Below are 22,752 nucleotides of genomic sequence, written 5' to 3' on the forward strand. Positions count from 1 at the left end.
ATTGGTGTGCGGTGGTAAAAGATTAAAAGAATAACAGCTTTCACATCTCAATGGTTTCCACCAGAAATCTACGTGATCACCGTTTCCTGAATAACAGCAAACAATGGCAAGGTTTTTAGTCGTTTAAAGGGCTTGCATACCATCCAGGTTGACTTCCTCAGAGAAAAACAACGCAAGGCGGTGACAAGCTTCATATTACGCCGCACATGACCTCAGTAACTCAACGTGGACTGTGGGATTTGTAGTCTAAAAGTGAAGACAGAGCGCCGCCCGAGCGAACCGGTAAACTACAACTACCACAATTCCTCACACGCAGACGAATTCTGTCACGCTCGGGCTGCTTTTTGTTATTGTTTGTGGGGGTCGTGAAGCAACGGAGCCTGAGCAGAAGAGACGCGACTGGCCATCTCAGCTCGTGGTTGTGTCATAATTGTGTACATTAAACGGTCCAGATTGACAAGTGGATGCCGTTACAGGTGAGGAGGATGTTCAAAAGGACGGTTGGCATAATAAGTGCGCAGATGCGCTTTCGTGTCCATGATGACGTTTGTTGTTATCACGTGCTACACATTAACTAACTTAACATCCATCCCAAGACGCAACCTTCTTCAAAGGCGAATGAACGCTCTGCGAACTCGACGTGTGTTTTTCGTGATATTTGGACTCGCAGGCCGGCAGCACTTTCAAAGTTGAGCCCTCTTGGGGCCTCCAGTCTTCCTCCCGTGTAACGTGAAACCTCGCATGCATGCTGCGACCGTAACATCTGTCACCTGGCTCACGCTGTGCACCACATATCCTACATGAAGTTATGTTGTTAGTTTGTGTTCAAACGACGGGAAGTTCAATAGCCATTTGCCCCTCTATATTTATATATTTAAATGCCATATTGTGACCTGGGAGGGGGGGGGCATGCAGTGTCTTGAAAAAGAAAGAAATACGTTGAGTAAAATATACGTTGAGCCCTTCTCTAAGTTTGAAGCAGAATGGGAAACCCTTAGACAGGAAGGACTGACGTGCACATGGATCCTCTGGCTGGCTCATGCTGGGGAGCTCATTCAGACACCTTGTGGGACTCCCGCACGTGGGAACAGAGTACAATGGCTTGCAAGCCGAAATGCTGACCGAAATTGCCCGGCTTACAAATATGTCAGATGTCACGGAGATTTTTAGCTGTGCTGTCCTTGGTTGGCATGCGCGAGAGAGCGGATCTTCTTCCACAACCAGTCAGTCACACGCGTGTCAAATTGGCACCTCTTTCTTTCTTGAGCTCATTGACTGCGCTTGTCTGTTTGGATTTGTTGTGTAGCCTCTGTTGAAAACATTGCCCTGTGATCCCGCCCCCTTGTGAAAACAAAGTGCCTTTGAGTTGTGATACCATGGAAACCACTGCACCGGTGGAGTTCCGTAACGTGGGCTGCAGCTACTTCCCTCAGAGCAGAGTGGACTGCCACTACACACTCAGCTCGTTGCACACCTGGGCCAGCAGTGACTGGATTGGCCTCTTTAAGGTACTGTCCACACATTCACACTACGCTACACGACAATGTATGGATGCTACTTCAACCCAGTCCTTTGTGTGCAGGTGGGATGGTCGTCAGTGAAGGACTACCACACGTTTGTTTGGGCACCTGCCCCGGCCAACTATGAAGAGCGAACAGAGGTCAACTGTTGTGTTCAATTCCAGGGTACTTGTTTCCTCTCCATCAAATTCCACAATTTGAAGCTGATGAACGGATGGATGCATTTGAAAACTGCTACTTACACCGAGGTAGAAATGCAGCTGTGCAAACAACAACTCCACTCCATGACAATATAAATTCAGCTGACACTTCATTCGGTCAATAAGCACTATCGCATGAGATTGTGACACAAAGTGAGCGCTGTCTCAAAGCTTCTGCATTCGTTGTTGTTTTTTTTTGGGGAGGGGGGGTTGCCCATCTTTAAAACCTGCCTCAAAACTCACTTATATTCTTTGACATTTGACTCATCATGACCCAAAATATGATCTTAGTGATACTGGTTGGTGCTCTCTACAGTTTTTGTTACTGATTTGTTGCTTTGCTTTACTGTTGTGTATATTAGTTGCTCCATGTACAGCACGTTGTGTGCAGTGATGGCTGTTTGAAAGTGCTCTATAAATACATTTGAGTTGAGTTGAGTTGAGTTTTCAGTTTTGAGGCACTTGACGTGGACTGAGCTATTGTGAAAGGTGCAGCACATCTTTGCAAACTCGTTCTTGAAAAATAGTATAATTCACTCCGATAACCAATGTCGGTCACAAATTAAATGAGCATTAATCCATCCATCCATCCATCCATCCATCCATCCATCCATCCATCCATCCATCCATCCATCCATCCATCCATCCATCCATCCATCCATCCATTATCTACCGCTTATCCGGGGCCGGGTCGCGGGGGCAACAGCTTTAGCAGGGAAGCCCAGACTTCCCTCTCCCTAGCTACTTCTTCCAGCTCTCCCCGGGGGATCCCGAGTCGTTGACATAGTCTCTCCAGCGTGTCCTGGGTCTTCCTCGGGGTCTCCTCCCGGTGGGACATGACCGGAACACCTCACCGGGGAGGCGCTCAGGAGGCATCCGAATCAGATGCCCAAGCCACCTCATCTGGCTCCTCTCGATGTGGAGGAGAAGCGGCTCGACTTTGAGGCCCTCCCGGATGACTGAGCTTCTCACCTTATCTCTAAGGGAGAGCCCGGACACCCTGCGGAGAAAACTCATTTCAGCCGCTTGTATCCGGGATCTCGTTCTTTCGGTCACGACCCATAGCTCGTGACCATAGGTGAGGGTTGGGACGTAGATCGACCGGTAAATTGAGAGCTTCGCCCTTTGGCTCAGCTCCTTCTTCACCACGACAGACCGATACAACGTCCGCATCACAGCAGACGCTGCACCGATCCGCCTGTCGATCTCTCGCTCCCTCCTGCCCTCACTCGTGAACAAGACCCCAAGATACTTAAACTCCTCCACTTGGGGCAAGATCTCCCCCCCGACCCGGAGGGGGCACTCCACCCTTTTCCGAATGAGGACCATGGTTTCAGATTTGGAGGTGCTGATTTTCATCCCAACCGCTTCACACTCGGCTGCGAAACGCTCCAGTGAGAGTTGGAGAGCCCCGTTTGAAGGAGCCAACAGCACCACATCATCTGCAAAAAGCAGGGATGCAATACTGAGGCTCCCAAAACGGACCCCCTCAACGCTTCGGCTGCGCCTAGAAATCGGCGACAAAGGGCAGCCTTGGCGGAGTCCTACCCCCACTGGAAACGATTCCGACTTACTGCCGGCAACGCGAACCAAACTCTGACATCTGTGGTATAGTGACCGAACAGCCCGTATCAGGGGCTTCGGTACCCCATACCCACGAAGCACCCCCCACAGAACTCCCCGAGGGACACGGTCAAACGCCTTCTCCAAGTCCACAAAACACATGTAGACTGGTTGGGCGAATTCCCACATACCCTCAAGGACCCTGCTAAGGGTGTAGAGCTGGTCCACTGTTCCACGGCCGGGACGAAAACCACACTGCTCCTCCTCAATCTGAGGCTCGACTTCCTGATGGACCCTCCTCTCCAGCACCCCTGAATAGACCTTACCAGGGAGGCTGAGGAGTGTGATCCCTCTGTAGTTAGAACACACCCTCCGGTCCCCCTTTTTAAAAAGAGGGACTACCACCCCGGTCTGCCAATCCAGAGGCACTCTCCCTGTTGACCACGCGATGTTGCAGAGGCGTGTCAACCAGGACAGCCCCACAACATCCAGAGCCCTGAGGAACTCCGGGCGGATCTCATCCACGCCTGGGGCCTTGCCACCGAGGAGCTTTTTAACCACATCGGTGACTTCAACCAGAGATAGGAGAGCCCACCTCAGAGTCCCCAGGCTCTGCTTCCTCCAAGGAAGGCGTGTTGGTGGAGTTGAGGAGGTCTTCGAAGTACTCTGGCCACCGGTTCACAACGTCCCGAGTCGAAGTCAGCAGTGCCCCATCCCCACTGTACACAGTGTTAGTGGTGCACTGCTTCCCCCTCCTGAGACGTCGGATGGTGGACCAGAATTTCCTCGAAGCCGTCCGGAAGTCGGCTTCCATGGCCTCACCGAACTCTTCCCACGCTCGGGTTTTTGCCTCGGCGACCACCGAAGCCGCGGTCCGCTTGGCCAGTCGATACCCGTCAGCTGCCTCTGGGGTCCCACGGGCCATAAAGGCTCGATAGGACTCCTTCTTCAGCTTGACGGCATCCCTTACTGCTGGTGTCCACCAGCGAGTACGCGGGTTGCTGCCACGACAGGCACCAACCACCTTACGGCCACAACTCAGATTGGCCGCCTCAACAATAGAGGCACGGAACATGGTCCACTCGGGCTCAATGTCCCCCGCCGCCCCCGGAACATGGGAAAAGCTCTGTCGGAGGTGGGAGTTGAAACTCCTTCTGACAGAGGATTCCGCCAGACGGTCCCAACAAATCCTCACTATACGTTTGGGTCTGCCAGGACGGACCGGCATCTTCCCACACCATCGGAGCCTACTCACCACCAGGTGGTGATCAGTTGACAGCTCCGCCCCTCTCTTCACCCGAGTGTCCAGAACATGCGGCCGCAAATCCGATGATACAACTACAAAGTCGATCATCGAACTGCGGCCTAGGGTGTCCCGGTGCCAAGTGCACATATGGACACCCTTATGCTTGAACAAGGTGTTCGTTATGGACAATCCGTGACGAGCACAGAAGTCCAATAACAAAACACCACTCAGGTTCTGATCGGGGGGGCCGTTCCTCCCAATCACGCCCCTTCAGGTATCACTGTCATTGCCCACGTGAGCATTGAAGTCCCCCAGCAGAACAAGGGAGTCCCCAGCAGGAGTACTCTCCAGCACACCCTCCAAGGACTCCAAAAAGGGTGGGTATGCTGAGCTGCTGTTTGGTGCATATGCACAAACAACAGTCAGGACCCGTCCACCCACCCGAAGGCGGAGGGAGGCATCCCTCTCGTCTACCGGTGTGAACCCCAATGTACAGGCACTGAGCAGGGGGGGCAATGAGTATGCCCACACCTGCTCTGCGCCTCTCACCGTGAGCAACTCCAGAGTGGAAGAGAGTCCAACCCCTCTCGAGAGAACTTGTACCAGAACCCAGGCTGTGTGTGGAGGCAAGTCCGACTATATCCAGTCGGAAATTCTCTGCCTCACACACCAGCTTGGTCTTCTTCCCTGCCAGAGAGGTGACATTCCATGCCCCAAGAGCTAGCTTCTGTAGCCGAGGATCGGACCGCCAGGGTCCCCGCCTTTGGCTGCCGCCCAGCTCACATTGCACCCGACCCCTTTGGCCGCTCTCATGGGTGGTGAGCCCATGGGAAGGGGGACCCACGTTGCCTCTTCGGGCTGTGCCCGGCCGGGCCCCATGGGTGTAAGCCCGGCCACCAGGCGCCTGACAACGAGCCCCACCTCCAGGCCTGGCTCCAGAGGGGGGCCCCGGTGACCCGCGTCCGGGCAATGGAAACCTAGATCCATTTATTTCGATCATCATTGGGGTCTTTGAGCCGTGCTTTGTCTGGCCCCTCACCTAGAACCTGTTTGCCATGGGTGACCCTGCCAGGGGCATAAAGCCCCAGACAACTTAGCTTCTAGGATCATTGGGACACACAAACCCCTCCACCACGGTAAGGTGATGACTCACAGAGCATTAATATTGTTGTAAAGGTCTTGTATTGGATCATAATCGTGATTAGGCCACTGCCAATGCATCCCTAAAAAACAATTGTGCTTTTTGCAATTGCAGCACTACATTGCATCCTTAATGGTTTTATGTTGCCCTTTAAAAACAACCCATATCTTTGGTGTTGCTTTTTTTTTTTCAATGCGAACTTTGTCAACAACAAGACTGTGGCAAAAGTTGGGCTTGTTATGATTCACTCGGTTGAATACCTTTCTTCAGGCATGATGGTGAATTAATGACAGTGGCCAAGACTGCATGGGGAAGCGGGCTGTAGGGTATCAGTGGCCGCTGATGAGCATGATTCAATGTGAAGGGCACAGGTGCAGCAGATGATGCATGCATGCAGGAGAGATCCATCACAAACCTGATCAGATCGCCATTCATAGTCTTCACTGAAAAAGTCGCAGAAGAGAAGAAACAAATTGTGTGTTGTTTCTCATCAGTGATGCAGTTAATAAAAAAAATGCCCCAAATGTGACCCATGTTGATGTAGTGAATTATAATACAGCTCATAAACGTTGCTGCTTGATTTCCTTGTCGGCTTTGCCATCCACCTCCCGTTGCTGCATGTTCATTGTTGAGGGGAATCTCTGTAAATTGTTTCCCATTAATGTGTTATATTCGTTTATGGTTTGTATTTAGGCACTTCAGCAGGCAGGACCCTTGGCACATCAGGAAAGAAATGCTCAAAAAAAGAAGGAAAGACAATAAGAATAAGATACAGGGAAAGAAGGTGACTCTGAAATCAGCATAGACAGATACACACTGCGGAATTGTGGCTAGCTAAGTGTAGTTAGTTAATAGTTATAAAACATCCTGTCACTCTAAATTGATGTGATTAGGTATGATCCAGAGCGAACCTGATAGCCAAAGAGCGATCTTCCGGACAGTATAGCATGTGGTGCCATCGCTAGCTCTTGGCTAAATAGCGCTTGGAAAGTTATGTCGAGAATTAGTGCTGTCGCTAACAAATAGCTTTAGAGCCGATTATTCTCTGCATTATTCCAGTGAATTATTGTATCAAAGTAAGGTAGTGACAATATTTGATCAATGTAGACCGGTTTCCACGTCGGGATTTGCACAAAGCAACATCAATGGTTGAGGCCTACTCCTTTGGCTCGCCTATATTGAATCATCTGCTGCCCCTAGTGGTCCAAACCGGTATTGGTGCCAAACGACTTGGAAACATTTTGGGTGCTTGGTGTTTGTGTGTGTGTGGGTGCGTGCGTGCGCGTGCGTGTTCGTATGAGCTGCGTCTGACAGCAGATTCTGTGTGAGCGTATATATTATATGTATATATACATATTGTCAGCTACCTAACTTATGAGTAATTGCCATTTTTTCAGTATTTTTGGAAAACAAGAAAAAACACAGAGTGTACATTGAGATGTGTGTGTGTGTGTGTGTGTGTGTGTATGTGTGTGTATATATATATATATATATATATATATATATATATATATATATATAAAAAAAATCCTCATCTCACCCCTCGGGTGGTGTCCATCACTCATTCAGCTCGGGTCCTCTACCAGAGGCCAGGAAGCTTGAGGGTTCTGCGCAGTATCCTTGCTGTTCCCAGCACTGCACATTTCTGGACTGAGATGTCCGATGTTGTTCCCGGGATCTGTTGCAACCTCTCATCTAGTTTGGGGGTCACTGCCCCGAGTGCTCCGACCACCACAGGCACGACTGTCACCTTTACCTTCCAGGCTCTCTCCAGCTCCTCTCTGAGCCCTTGGTATTTCTTGAGTTTCTCTTGTTCCTTCTTCCTGATGTTTCCATCACTTGGGACCGCTACTTCCACTACAACGGCTTTCCTCTGCCCTTTATCTATGATCACGATATCTGGTTGGTTCGCCATTACCATCTTGTCAGTCTGGATCTGGAAGTCCCACAGGATCTTCGCTCTGTCATTCTCCACCACCTTCGGAGGTGTTTCACATTTTGACCTTGGGGTTTCCAGTCCATACTCCGCACAGATGTTTCGGTAGACTATATATATATATATATATATATATATATATATATATATATATATATATATATATATATATACACACACAAGCGAAAGGAAAAAGTCCCTGTAAAAAAATATAAAAATACCAATGTGTTCTGAAAATTGTTTTTTTTCTCATTTTCCCAAAATACTGAAAAAGGAATTATGTGATTTGGCCGACAATATAGAACATGCTCCAGTCTTACCTTGATGGGGGGTTTTCTTTAGTTTTTTATAAAATATTTTCTATGGGTAACATATATAAAATGGAAGATTTTTGAGGATTTCCAAATGACCTGTCATTACTCACTAAACCGCAAGAAATCAAATTAATAAGTGGTATCATAAATTCTGCTGTCACAAGGATAACAGTGCTCATTTTGATCGTTTAGAAATGCTCGGTACGATAGTTCCTTTCAGCTGCAGAACCACACTCTAGCCATAATAATAAAAATGTTCACCTAAGATGCCTCTGCTGTATACTTACCTCCATTGCAAACCTAAAAAGGCCAGTTAGCATTTAACATCCATCCATTACCCGAGCCGCTTTTCCTCTCGAGGGTTGCGGTTGTGCTGGAGCCTCTCCCTGCTGTCGCATTTAACGTGCATTTGGATGTTGTTCAATTAATATATGTAAGATTGTCCTTCCAGATTGTGCATCATTCGTTGAAAATGTTAAATACAGAAACATTGATTGTGCCAGTAATCTGATGACAGCGTTGGTCATTGTTTGTAAACTAACATACATGTTTTTAATTTTATCAACCCCTTTGTAGCATCTTACCTTCCCAACCCAAGTGCCCAAGAGTATGAATTTGTGTACATTGACGCCAAAGGGGAGGTTTGCTCCCGAAGCTCTAAATTTACATTTTGCGCCCCGAAACCCCTGGAGGATCTGGTGACTGTTGAGGAGGAGCCACATGGGGAGGAAGAAGGCACAGATATTCTGCTCGTCGTACCTCGGACTGAACTACTGAAGGTAGAGAATGAAAATTACCAATCTAAAGCTGAGTAGCCAGGAGAATAGATGCAATTTCTATCCTTTGTCTCGTCAGAGCCGACTGCAAGAATGTTTGCGAAAGCAGGCTGACCTGCTGCAGATGCAAGAGGTAGCCAATGAGCAAAAGGAGAAAGAGAGGGAAGACTTCAACAGAGAGAGGCTTGCCTGGAGAAGACTTCACCAAGAGCTTCATTCCAGCATTGGCAGGCTGCATGAAGAACTGAAGAGGAGCCAGGAAAAAAATGAGGAGATGGCAAGACAGCACAAGGTGGATTCACAGACAAAAGCTCAAGCAAATGTTGTGCCTTGCTAAAAAGAAGGCTTAATTTTGATTGACTCAATCAGAAAGGTAGTAGCTGAATAATATGTTGTTATTTCATATCTTTCTGCTTTGCTGTGGTGTACGATGGCACTGTATCACGCTGACAGCTGTCTCTAGCATTTGGGTCACCTAATTTGGCTATTCGACTGAATTAAAATGAACAGCTTTTAGTCTGATCGCCGGCAACTCTACACCACTGCAAACTACATCAGCCCTAAACATTTTTTTTAACTACTAGCGCTCTGGAAAAAATATTCTGAGTAGGATATTCTTTTTGGTGCCCACATAAAACAACATCTGAGCATTTAACCTCTAAATAGCAGGATCTCAGTAGGATGGAAATATATATACAGTATATAAATGTTTACTGTATATAAATCACATTTTAGGTAAATATGTTTTGAGAACAGAGACTTATCCTCGTAACATTGCCTTTTGTCAAATAGGAGGAAATAGCTTTGGGGGAATGCCTTGCGCAAGAAAAAAAGGCTTTATTGGATGTGAGGGAGGCCAACAAATTGCACATTGAACAATTGCAGAAGGACATCAAAACTCTGACGCAGAGAGCTCTGGACCAAGAGACAGAGTTGGAAAGGTGAGTAACTATTTGTACTTTTTTGTGGGAAAAGCAAACAAACAGAAAGTATTCTTTATACAAGTCTGTACATCCCGTTGAATGTGTGCAGGATAAAGGAAAGAGCGAAAAGGGCAGCGGCCCAGTGGAAAGCAGAGCAGATTGACAGAAAGATACTGCAGGTGCTCTCTCGTAAGATGACAATGTTTCGTGTGAGTCCTTTTTGTTTTTCTCACATGTACGGTCTGCATTTAGACCAAGCTGGAACAGACGGAAGGCGATCTTCGAAGTTTGTCCAAGGAGTTCCAGGACCTGAGGAACTCGCTGGCCCAGAGGGACGCCAGTGTGCTGCAACTCCAGAACACCATCAGCACCCTCACCCAGAAACTCACCGCAGCTCACAGGAAAGAGGTCTGTGGAAATCACAATGACAAATCCAAAGGCACCTCTCAAGTATGACTGCTCCAGTGCACCAATACAAGGTCCTGGGGATCATTCTGGTGTTGAATAATTTGCCTGGCCTTGACAGAACGCTCACCTCAACCCCCTTTGGGTTGGACTAGATAAGAGGTACACATTTTCCAAGACACAGTGGATGGGAAGACCCACTCCATATTATATTTTCATTGTTGTTACATTGGCAAACATTGGATATATTTAGGCCAGATTCCTCACATCTCATTGTGAACTTTTAGTCAAAGGCACAACAAGAATTTTGAAGATAACATTGAGCCACGGGCGGCCCGGTGGTCGACCTCACAGTGCAGAGGTTCAGGATTCGATTCCTGCACCTCCAACTCTCCGTGTGGAGTTTGCATGTTCCCCCGTGCCTGTGTGGGTTTTCTCTGGGTACTCTGGTTTCCTGCAATATTTACAGCCGGAATAGTCTCCAGCACGCCGCGTGACCCATTTAAGAAGGTCAGAAGATGGATAGATGGATGGACAGACATTGAGTTTTTGTTTTTTGTTTTTTGTCTTTGTTGTCAGGCATGGAGCGAGGCAATGCTGAGGGAGATGAGTAGCCTGCAGGAGCGTCTGGATGTAAGTGAGCGCGCCGTGGATGTCCTGAAGAATGACCTCAGCGAAACGGTCGCCCAAAGAGATTGTGGGCAGGCCGGGCTGCATCAGGCCCGCCTTCAGGCTGCCCAGCTAACCCTACAGCTTGCAGATTCCAGTCTGGCTCTCAGAGAGGGCAGAGCTCAATGGGCCCAGCAAAAGCAAAGTCTGCAGCACAAGTCAGAGGTACAGTGGAGGCACTCATTGCAAATGTATTTTTGTCTCTCTCTTGTGCAGTTTTACAACGGGTGTGTGTTGCCCGGCAGAAGGAGCACGAGCATATCGAGAACCTTACGGCCGAGATGCATACGATTGAGGAAAAGCTCCAGGAGGAGAGGACGGAGAGGGTAAAGCTTGAGGTCGAGCTCGGTCGAGAAAAGGATTGCAACAGGGTGAGAAAGCCCACAAAGCGATCATCTCGTCATCTAACACTGTCAGCACTCAACATTTGTCACCTGAACATTTTCTTTTCCCTGCTTCCATACAACGGTGTTATTTTACAAGACAAAGCAACTCAAGCAGTACAATTGTGTGGAATCTTGCCAAGATAATACCGTAATTATTGAAATCACCTCATTTCAAAAGCAAAATCCTTTTTTCATATAACATTCAAAAGGGACATTTACAGCCAGGCAGGCATCAGTGTGTGTATTGTGACTAAAATGGTTAAATATGTGTTTGGCCAAATCCCTCGTGGCCTGCAGGTACACATCATGTACTGTACACCTGACATGTGTTGTGTTGCAAAAGCAAATGCATGCCACGAGGGGTATTACCCATGCGTGAATGCATTTGTTTTTGCAACACAACGCGTGCCAGGTGTACATGATGTTTACCTGCAGGGCACGGGGATTTTTAAACATCCATGTTGATTCATCAAAAAAAAACGTAGGCAGAAAGTTGCACAGAAAAATGTCAGGAGTTTGTGCTTTTTGGAGCGGCGGTGTTGGGCCAAAAGCGCAAGGAAGCAGGAGAGGCAAGACGAGGGAGCAGGAGCAGTTTCAAAAATATTTATCACAAAAAGTGGCCAACAATTCACATGGAAATGAAATACCGGTACTCCATTTAACAGAGAAAAAAAACATGATTCGGATTTGGAAATAAAAACACGGAAGTGACTCATCAGGATGGTAAACATGAAGTGAGTGGCAAAATGTCACTTGCAGCGACAACAATGGACTGACAGAGACTGGCGAGACCTGATTGCTAGACAGTAAGAACAGGCCTGATGAGAACAGGTGGAGACAAAGACATGGCATGATCAGCGGACATAGCATGAAACCAAACATACTCTGACTAAAACAAAGCCAACCAAAACACCGAACCTGACACAAGGAAACAAAAAAGCTCATGTCAATGAAAACAACGTGTACACACGCACGCGCCTCATGTAAGTTGTGCAAGTCAAGCTCGAGTCATTTGGAATGAGCACGGGGTGCTACACTCTATGGAGTGCATCTTCTGACCTGTCCCGTGTTCTCGATGGCATATGCAGGTCCAACTGAGCGAAATGCGCAGGGAGCTCCAGGAGCTGAAGGCCAGCCTGAGGGTTGCCCACAAGGAGAAGGAGCGCCTGTGTTTGGAGAAAAAAGTAACAGTCGTGGCCACAGTTGTTGAATGTGCACCGTTTATGTTCTCTTTGTAATCAGCTGATAAGGTCCAGAGGCTACTCAATGGCTTGTATGGATTAACAAGTAAATAGCAGTTGTTTTTCCCCTTCTTGAGACAAGTACTCCCATTAAAGTGCTACTTCATTCAATTGCAGTCATTATCAGCTTTAAATTTAGTCCAGGTAACAGTTCGTAGCACTCTCTAGTTCCCAGTAGCGATATTATTGCGATGACTAAACGATCGATTATCGAATTGGGGCGATAGCAGACACAAGCATGGTGTTCTTGCAAATGTCCCCCGTTGTTGGACATCTTTGGTCCGTTGTTGTCTTTGTGGCTGTTATTGCGCAGTATAAAACGTTTATGGCATAATATAAATCAGTGGTTTTTCAGGGCAGTCAGTGCTGCTGTTAAAATGCCTGCAGAGCTTGGTTGTTACCTACGCGCTATCGCTTTGGCCCGCCACTCGGTGGTGTCGACGGCCAATGTTTTTTCAGATCGCGGGCGTCCGGTTTATGTAAGCGCTCATCATGTGCCACAATGGTAGTTGTCGCGAGCGTCAAATAAATCTCTCAAATGGAATAATGTTTGACGTGTCGTAGTGGTTGTAAAGTGCCTGTTTACATAACAGCAAAGGCAGCGTATTGTGTAGCATGCGTGTCCACTTTATGTGGCAGACACATGGGGGTTATGAGAGCACTAGCGGCTGAAGCTGTGATTATGGAAGGCCCGTTCCGCTGTGTGCAATGATGGCTGTATTTCCCACCCCAGGACTTGATGGACTACATCTGTCAGTTGGAGCAAAAGATGGGAACGGCAGCCAGTGCCAAGTGGAGCGCTCCCCCCGCCGCTTCCACAGGTGAATGAAGCCACATTAATCTGCCCAACGCCTCGCAGATGGGAACAGTAAAAGTGTTAACTTTCATTCAACGACAACACTAAATAGCCTTCGGAACGGCTTGTGAGCGCTCTGACTGGAGCGGCGCTCTGTGCTTGTGTTCCTGTTTCTAGGCTTCGATGACGACGCCTCGTCAGACTTGTCCGACGCGTCGGAGGATCGCGACCCGCGGGCCTTGCAGTCTTTCGCTGCAACCGCCCCTCTGGGAAACTACGGCCTGTGCGAGCAGGGACGGCCGAGCCTTTCGCTCTTTAGCACCCCTCCGCCATCCTCGCTGGAGATGGAGACGAGCGCCGTGGTGATCAGCCAACCGGCTCCTATCTCCTTGCCTCACGAGCCGCCTGGAGTCTCCTCTCTGGCACTCAGCTCAGATTCGGTGAGACTTGAAAGCTGAGCAGATTAGTTATGCGTGATACTCAAAACGGCATATGCCACTACACCTGCCAACACAACCAGCGGATCGCTGGAAAAACAGACAGCAAGCCAATGGGCAATTATGTGTAAGTTAGTTTGTTAATAAGTGTGTGTGTGTGTGTGTGTGTGCGTGTGTGTGTGTGTGTGTGTGTGTGTGTGTGTGTGTGTGCGTGTGTGCGTGCGTGCGTGTGTGCGTGTATAGGAGGAGGAACCTGATCCTCTTAAATGTGGAAGAAGACACAGCTACGCAGAAGAAAGGGCACTGTTTCCTGATCACAGGGACTTGTTCTAAAGGTGAAACACACACCCCAGTATAAAATCAATCAAGTGTACTTATTTTGGTTTGAGAAGCCCCCCCCCCCAAAAAAATACTGCGTGAATAAAATACAGCTAATAGCAATAATATAAAATAACTTTCCTGCAAGTGTTATTTGTGGTTTGTAGACATAGCTGCTCAGCTAGATGACAGGCTCTACGATAATACATTTAAGTAAAGTATGTGTTCAACAGAAGGTTTAAATCTCTTTCTATTTTACCTTCAAGCCAAGGCAATAAATAACTTGCGCAGAGCAAACAACAAGGGCCTCACAGGAATGTGGTATAGAATAGAAGAGAATAGATTATTTATTGTCATTGCTGTAGAACAGTGAAAAAAAAACGGCTTGAGTACCTCTTGGTTTAGCAGCATAATTCTAAAATTAGACATTTAATGTACAGCAATCCCTCGTTTATCGCGTGGGTTACGTTCCAAAAAGAACCCATTATAAGTGAAATCCGTGCAGTAGGATTTATTTTAAAAAAAATTTAAAAAGCAAAAAAATGTGAGAGGGAATAAATTTCAAATTTTACATACAGCACATTAGACAATAAAGTTGTACTTGATACTTGATAGTCAGCTTTATTTTTTTGTTATTATTAGAGCTGTCAAACGATTAAAATATTTACCGGTAATCTAATTAAAAATGCAATTGCCATAATTAACACAAATGAACTAAAAAATTAATCGTGATTACTCACATATTTTTTATCGTTTCTGAATTTCCTTTTACATTTTTTGTCCTATTTTTCCCCATTTTAATGCTCTCGTCAACTTGGAATCATGAATCTGTTTTCTATGTGCCAAATGCAAATATTTACTGAAATAATTTCAATTTTACATGAACATTTTTCACTTGGTGCAGTTGTTCACACATAATCTCTCACACAATATTACTGTCCATCAACAACAGTGAAAAAATATATTTTGTCACACAACAGCTGCTTTAACAGCTTTTTTTATTAAATCAAAACAGAGCAATATAACAGTATAAAGTGCACATCTAAGGTACACTAGTACTCAGCCTATAGTGGATTTAAACCATGGTTGCATACTTCGTTTTTCTCAAGTTTGCTTTGAACACAGCAGTCTGTTTCTGTATGTTTGTTGGAGAATAACGAGACCCCGGACACTAGTGTTCGTTATGTGCCGCTGTATTCAAAACTGCCGGCCGTACAAACAAGCGCAAGCATTCCCCCGTGCTGCTGGGGCAAACCATTCTGAAAGAGGGGGGTTTCACTCCCCCTAACAAAGTCAGGCTATGTTGATTATGTTGGTACTTCTTGCACGGAAGTCTCTCTACGGTTTTTGTGTCTACCTCATTTCGGATGACTACACTTGGTTCGATGACAACACTGGAGACGTTTTATTTTCGCTAGGTCGCTACCACTGCACCGCTGAACTTTCGTTGTCATGTCACCGCCTCTGCGCACCGTCACCATCAGACGAACACAGAGAAGCTCCACCCGCTCTATTTATATGGACACGGAACGCTGTAACCTTCCACACTAAATAGTTCCAAACAAGTAACAATCGCGTCAGTGGCATACATCGTATACCTGTATGATACACAGAGAGAGAAGAACAGGTAACTTTGATCTTGTCAGAGGACCAATCTGGCAACTTTTTAAAAGTAAACTTTCCATTCATAAACTCTTTAAGTATCCGTTTTCGGTGTCTCGCACTGCCATGGCTGGCAAAACAGACATGGGTGTGGACTTCTGCAGCGCGCTTGTTGTTTTGTTCTGGTGTATTATAGAGCAACGTAATATCCGCTTGTGACGTGAGCCGCGTTAATCTCGCGAGAAAAAATTTAATCCTGTTAAAATTCATTTAAATTAATGCCAATAAAAACGCGCTAAACTGACAGCTCTAGTTATTATACAATACTGAACTATGTATACAATGCAGAGGTGATTGCTCTCAGACTGCAAGGGAAGCTCAGCTTCCCCTAAAATGTCAAAAAGTAAGTGATCAAATATTTGTGTGTACGTCATGTCATTGACTAAATATGCGCTACAACGCGCTCAACGTTTGTTCCGAATCAGCTTCTTATTACTGGTTACGACGCGACTCTCATTCTCATTCATTCCCGCAGCTTCACTGTGCTTTAAACTGTGTGGACGCTGGGCCTCTCGAGAGTTCAGGTTAGGTTGTCCCAATGCATTGAAACCAGACGAGTCATTGGATAAATGCTGGTTTTGTCCCGCCCATCAGACACTCAGCGTCTCTGGGAGTCAATGGACAGTGGGCGTTTATAGGCTGGCCGGAAACTCAGCTTTTCTGCATGACGGTTGGATGATCTGACTGAGGCTGAATCTCTTTTTGATTGATAGCGAAATGAGCCAATCACCCATCTTATGATGAAGGCAACCTTCTCATTTTTTAAAAAAGGAACGAAGTGTAGAATTCACGTACAAATTGAGCTTCCCCTCCTTGACAGACCAGCATCTGCCACTGATACAATGAAACCGAAGACCAAAACTTTGCAAAGGTAAATTAGGCAAGCTGTACAGAGACGAGGTGCGGAGACCGTTCACGTTGGTCAGTCTCTTAGCCACTCAGGATGCAGAACACAATTCACTGTTTTAAAAAAAAAAGCATTAAAAAACTGCACTAAAAAAATCTGTGAAACAGCGAAGCCGTGGAAGGTGAACCACGTTATAGCAAGGGATTACTGTACACAGAAGGAGGCTTCGGCCGATTACCAGTTTGACCGTTTACCGTCTTTTTAAAAAGTCAGTTTCAATTACCGCTAAAAGTGTCTGTCACCGCTTATACGATAAGCTTCTCTTTTCTTTTTTGAGGGGACTTGTTAGCTGCTGAAATGTAATTGGTTGCTTGCATCGATCACTTGGGAAGTCTATGTTTTGATGTTAATGTCGAAAGGTCAGCCACACGTGTTTTTTCTCCTTCTTATTTAAGCGGAGAGCGGAGGGGTAAGCAGTTACAGGGAGAGCAAGGATGCAGGGAGACGACAGAGAGCAACTGGGCTGACAGCATACTTATGTAGATGCCTTTTTACTATACTGTACGTCGGGAGAACATGTTACTAAATAAAACATGAAGTCATAAACAAATTAAATAGAATGTAGAGATTTAAACAGTTTGTGTCTAATTACATATAATAACATATTGAGGCTCCCTCTGGCGTGTGCGGCTTGTCCACCCTGGTTATTATAAATTCAGGCATGCAGAAACATCTGAATCAGAGCTTCACTATGACTGTAAGCGACTCTGCAGTAATACTGATACTACCCCTTTCTCACAGGAGGCAACTAAGATATTCCTATGAGTATCGTTATATTGTCTGTCTACACATCATCAAAACATGCAATATGATATTTCAGCTTCAAGAGGTGCTAGTCCTTGGACAGCCTCTCATGCGCGAGTGGAAAGGTGCTGAAGTTTCATGGACAATATGTGCAGCGCACAAAGTGCGTAACTGGGACAAATAAGTCAACGGGAGAATCTGTGCTCAATAAGTCTTGACCCAAAACCTCAAGGCTTCAACTCAAACAGGGGTCGGGAACCTATGGCTCGCGAGCCAGGTGTGGCTCTTTTGATGGTTTGCATCTGGCTCACGCAAAATATTCTCGCTTGTTTAATCCAGCCATCAATTTTTCACTGCTCACGTCCTGTTCAGGGATGCAGTTTGCGGCAGGAGCAATTTTTATATATATATATATTAGAGTTGTCAGTATAGCGCGTTTTTATTGGCGTTAATTTAATTGAATTTTAACCGGATTACATTTTTTCTCGCGAGATTAACGCGGCACACGTCACAAGCGGATGTTACGTTGCTCTATAAATACACCAGAACAAAACAACAAGCGCGCTGCAGAAGTCCACGCCCATGACTGTTTTGCCAGCCACAGCACGAGACACCGAAAACGGATACTTAAAGAGTTTGTGAATGGAAAGTTTACTTTTAAAAAGTTGCCCGATTGCTCCACTGACAAGACCAAAGTTATCTGTTCTTCTCTCTCTCTCTGTATCATACAGGTATACGATGTATGCCACTGACACGATTGTGACTTGTTTGGAACTATTTTGTGTGGAAGGTTACAGTGTTCTGCGTCCATATAAATAGAGCAGGTGGAGCGTCTCTGTTTGTCTGACAGTGGTAGCGACCTAGCAAAAATAAAACGTCTCCAGTGTAGTCATTCGAAATGAGGTCTACACAAAAACCGTAGAGAGACTTCCGCACAAAAAGGACCAACACAATCAACATAGCCTGACTGTGTTAGGGGGAGTGACCTCCCCCCTTTTCAGAATGGTTTGCCCCAGCATCACGGGGGAAGTGCGTGCGCTTTTTTGTACGGCGGGCAGTTTTGAATACAGCGGCACATAATGAACACTGGTGTCTGGTGTCTCGTTATTCTTCAACAAACATACAGAAACGGACTGCTGTGTTCAAAGTAAACTTGAGAAAAACGAAGTATGCAACCATGGTTTAAATCTACTATAGGCTGAGTACTAGTTTACCTTAGATGTGCACTTTATACTGTTATATTGTTCTGTTTTGATTTCATAAAAAAAGCTGTTAAAGCAGCTGTTTTGTGACAAAATATTGTTTTCACTGTTGTTGATGGACAGTAATATTGTGTGAGAGATTATGTGTGAATAACTGCTCCAAGTGAAAAATGTTCATGTAAAATTGAAAATCGAAATTGGGTAAATATTTGCATTTGGCACATAGAAAACTGATTCATGATTCCATGTTGATGAGAGCATTCAAATGGGGGAAAATAGGACAAAACATGTAAAAGGAAATTCAGAAACGATAAAAAATGTGTGAGTAATCACGATTACATTTTTAGTCCATTTGAGTTAATTATGACAGTTGCATTTTTAATTATATTAAATATTTTAATCGTTTGACAGCTCTAATTATATATATATATATATATATATATAAGAGAGAGAGGGAGAGAGAGAGACTCTCACTGAAATACATTTCCAAATATTTTGCTTTCATGGCTCTCTTCGTCAAAAAGGTTCCTGACCGCTGTACTAGAAGGTCAAGAAATGTCAGGAAAAGCTTACTAGAGCAGCTAAATTTGAGACTAACCATAAACACTCCCAATAGACACGGGATGGAATGTAACTGGTCCATTCGAAAAACGGGGTATACAACCACATTGTCACGGTTGTTTTTTGGTTTCATTCTTTTACTTCCCCTCTCACAAAGATTTGTCTTTTGTTTTGTAGTAGTACGGGCTAAAGGAAGAAAAAGAAGACCGACATTTTATTTCAGGCTTCGCACACATACAAATGTGCCCAGGGTAAAAATGAAAGGGCAGAAAGTAAGCTTATAAAGTGAAGCCCTCCCACTATACCTCCCTGGTATGTCAGGAAAAGAAGCAATTGTACTTATTTATAACTAAATCAGAAACTAATCACTTGGATTTTTAGCGAGCGTGATACAATACTTGCATAGAATTCAGAAATGGGGACGTCTTAGTGTAGGGGAATTTTAAAAATGAGTTTGACTTACGTAATACTTTAACGATTAATTGTTACTTCCAGTGAGTGGCTTTAGTAATTCTGAAACTTCTCTCCTTTTTATATCACGCAAAGGTGGCATTGGACGTTTGCTCAGCACTTAATGTACAGTACCTCAGAATGCTGCCGCAATGCCAGGAATTTCCATCACAACGTTGCCATTGTTGCATGTTGTGATTACTCACTCGCTCGCTCACTCATTCAGCGACTGAAGCATCAGTCTCCTCACCGCTGCATTCTTGGAGGCATTTGATTTTTGTACTTGAATGACCAGTGAGGCGTTACAGCCTCCAAAGCAGAAATGAAACATACAGGATGGCTTCAAGGTCAACGTGCATCGGCCTCCCGGTGAAGGCCAAGGTCAGAGCGGAACACGGCCAATGGATGACAATTGACGAAATTCAAGTGAAGGAATTTCGATTTGCATTATTGGTGCCATATTAAAGTGAACATTTCCTTTGAACAAGCCTACAAATTTGCCCCTTGTCACGGTAGCTGCTTTAAACATGAGCAATGCATCACACTTTATGAGCCCGCCACTTGATTTGTGCGTACAACCTCACTCTGCAAAGTAATTAGTGAAGCCAGCCAGCGGGAAGACGCAGCCGAGTAAAAAGTAACATATTTCTCCTTGAAATATAGCGAAGCAAAAGAATAAAGAATTCCAAAATGGTGGAATTAAGTGCCTCCACTAAATTTTACCTCACACATCTGGCCTCACACACACACACACACACACACACACACACACACACACACACACACACACACACACACACACAAAAGAATTCCGAGCTCACTAATGCACACAGACAAAACGCCCGCAATTATTTATGGTGACTGAGTGAGTATGGCCGGAAGATGAAAGTTTTGAATATGTGCTCGTAAAAGAAGTTGAGGTGGGGTGTGAGGCGGTTGAGGGGGCCAGGGAAGGCCGAGATGGGAGGACAAGGGGACAGCCAAATTGACAGCGGGGCCGTAGCGATGATTTACCTGCGGGGGGTGTAACGCCGTCACAGGCCAATTTTCAGCATCATTAAAGCCCTCGCTCTCCCTCTCCGACACTCCCTCTGTCTAACCTTTTGCAACCGCGCTGTGCGTTTCTCTCACTTTTGCACACTCTGCTCTGTGTCCCCCAGCAGCCCCGCCCGTTCCCACCAGTGAGCTGTCGACACGTCGCTATGGTAACCAGCAGAGTGGACATCCCAGAGGAGAAGCAGCTCCTTTGTGTTCTTCCATTATGTCTCCACAGACTCAATGTTGATATGCAATCTTCCTCGTTTCTTAGTTCTCCTTTGTTGTATGTGTGTGTGTGTGTGGGCGGGGGTGGGATTGGAGGTGGGGGGGGTCTTGGCTTGGGGGCGGTCAAACACCCCCAAGCGTTGATGACAGGCATAAGACATTGGCCTAGGTGGACGGCGCGGGCGTTTAGGCTCCGCTTCGCAGGTTGTAGCTGAATGCCTCCAGTTGAATCATTGCTACGTCGAGAGCTTTACGGCGGATGTTATGTCGTTTTTATGACATTTGTGATTAGGAGTCATGACAGGCACTGTAATTATGATGTTTTGTGCAGGGCCCCGCTGAAAATCATGGCAAAGCTCCCTCGCAAGCATTAAATTCTCTCCATCGCAGCTTTGAATGCGATTCATGACAGCATAAAGCATTGATACAGCATCGCACGGCAACTATTTTGCAGCAAGGCAGTGCCGTGACGTTCTATTGCTCCTCCATTTACTCCTGGACTAAGATTTTAAAATAAACTTTCTTCGAGACGTTAGCAGGTGATGAGCACGCAGTAAAAATTTAGAGTCGCCGAGGTGCTCAAAGATGTTTTTGCAATCAAACGCTCGTTGAGCAGATTGAAGTTGACAGAAACTTTATGTTAATAATATTCCAACTTTGACGCTTTCGCTTCCCACCAGCTGAGCTGGCATTCTTTCGCCGCTCACAGGGAGGCTTTAATGCCTTCTCCTCTTCATTACCATTCACGCAGCTCTCAATTTGGGCATCAATAATTCAAGAGCAGTCTTATGAAAGAAAATCTTTATAGGTACTGATATCATCACGTGCTGTCAGCATGTTCCCCGGGGCCTGTGGCAAGATACTGCCGCCTATCTTTCTGGCACGACTGCATGCGTTTTCTAGAGTTTGTAATAAAGTGTGCTTGTGCTGTAGTCAAGATGAATTTGGCTGATTTCAAAAAAGTTGCTAGACTCGGTGAAGAAACCTTGATGCCAATGAGTTTTCTGCGCTGGCTTTGCACCATTGTTTGACCTGACTACAATTTTTGGAGTGATTTTACGCAGCTAATGCTAGCATGGGTTAGGGATGGTTGGATTAAATCATTATTCAACTCATTGATTGTTGAGAATCTGGTTTTGTGTGCGTTGATGAATCACATCTTGAAGCAGTCCACAAGATTTTGTGACCAAAACAGAACGGCCATCAGAGCGGGCTATTGGTTTGAAGATGATCTTTAGTTGCCTTCATGGCTTTGAACTCCATCCATTGTCTGATCCACTTGGCCTCGCGGGGAAACGGCATGGTGTGCATTCAGTCTTATCGAGTTGGTCCGAAAATGAGAAACGGGATGTCATTTCTGTGAAACTGAGCTACACCCCACACGCCGGCACCGTTGCAGTTGAAACAGAAGTTCAGAACATTCAAAAATAGATTGCAACTGATCAATTAGTTGAGGATTACTTTTGCCCTCAAGGAAATATCGCCAATATATGTGTGCCTGAAGTGTGTTTTCGACCTTATCTTAATCCTTACATATGGTGTGCTGTGTTCACGTTATGTCTGTACTTTTTCCTTTGACTTTTATCAAGATTTTCGATCAAGATATTTTGCAGCATTTGTTTTATTGTAGGGAGAGAATGTCCCGTTTATTGAACTGCAGCTAGAAGGGAAATGGATTAATAATGCGCAAAAGAAATGGATTTTAATGTTTAATCATCTTCGCTGGGATTATGGAAAAAGTCATAAGTGAGCAGCAGGTTTAGTAGGCCAATCACTCACTGTCGCTGTGTTATTCTGCTGTTCATCCTTTATGTCTGAAATGGTTTTAGAAGCACACTGCATGTCTCTGTAGGGGGATTCACACGGCACACATTTGCATCGGTGCTGCACCGACCTATTTTGTTGCGATATATCTTACACCGGTGTGCATTTTGTGGAGCGTCACGTGTAAAGCTGCTTACTAAAGAGAAGCGTGTTAATCCCGGTGCAGCCCCTCTTGCATTCACACAGTTTCTGCGGCCGTGCAATATGGAAATAAAACATGCTTAAAGTGTACTTCCTTACCCCCGCTTTGTTTGTGACATATCGAGAA

The 22,752-nt window shown here is 45.7% G+C and overlaps 1 protein-coding gene across 4 annotated transcripts; it reads left to right on the forward strand.

Annotated features, from left to right (window-relative positions):
- Positions 1–306: 306 nt before the first annotated feature.
- calcoco1a (calcium binding and coiled-coil domain 1a) lies at positions 307–20,758 on the forward strand. 4 transcript variants are annotated; one of them, XM_052058046.1, is made up of 15 exons: positions 307–476; positions 1,357–1,508; positions 1,583–1,685; positions 8,497–8,699; positions 8,776–8,988; positions 9,489–9,637; positions 9,729–9,798; positions 9,872–10,027; positions 10,604–10,858; positions 10,939–11,064; positions 12,168–12,263; positions 13,054–13,141; positions 13,294–13,556; positions 13,797–13,888; positions 20,561–20,758. In XM_052058046.1, exons 2-14 carry the CDS (start codon positions 1,377–1,379, stop codon positions 13,884–13,886), a joined length of 1,944 nt encoding a protein of 647 aa, XP_051914006.1. In that variant the 5' UTR covers positions 307–476; positions 1,357–1,376; the 3' UTR covers positions 13,887–13,888; positions 20,561–20,758. The 4 variants fall into 4 exon arrangements, with proteins under 4 accessions (XP_051914006.1, XP_051914008.1, XP_051914007.1 ...); XM_052058047.1 differs by having other exon boundaries at positions 310–476; positions 1,307–1,508; XM_052058048.1 differs by lacking the exon at positions 12,168–12,263.
- The last annotated feature ends 1,994 nt before the right edge of the window (positions 20,759–22,752 follow it).

The sequence above is a fragment of the Hippocampus zosterae genome, chromosome 2 (assembly GCF_025434085.1).
Source record: "Hippocampus zosterae strain Florida chromosome 2, ASM2543408v3, whole genome shotgun sequence".
NCBI lineage: Eukaryota > Metazoa > Chordata > Actinopteri > Syngnathiformes > Syngnathidae > Hippocampus > Hippocampus zosterae.

What these genes read in the sequence shown, in the direction of transcription:
- calcoco1a (XM_052058046.1), top strand. Translation starts at nt 1,377, where the DNA reads ATGGAAACCACTGCACCGGTGGAGTTCCGTAACGTGGGCTGCAGCTAC. An exon ending in CTGTTGTGTTCAATTCCAGG is followed by an intron (nt 1,686 to 8,496) that starts GTACTTGTTTCC and finishes ACCCCTTTGTAG; the next exon opens with CATCTTACCTTCCCAACCCA. An exon ending in GTCTGCAGCACAAGTCAGAG is followed by an intron (nt 10,859 to 10,938) that starts GTACAGTGGAGG and finishes GTTGCCCGGCAG; the next exon opens with AAGGAGCACGAGCATATCGA.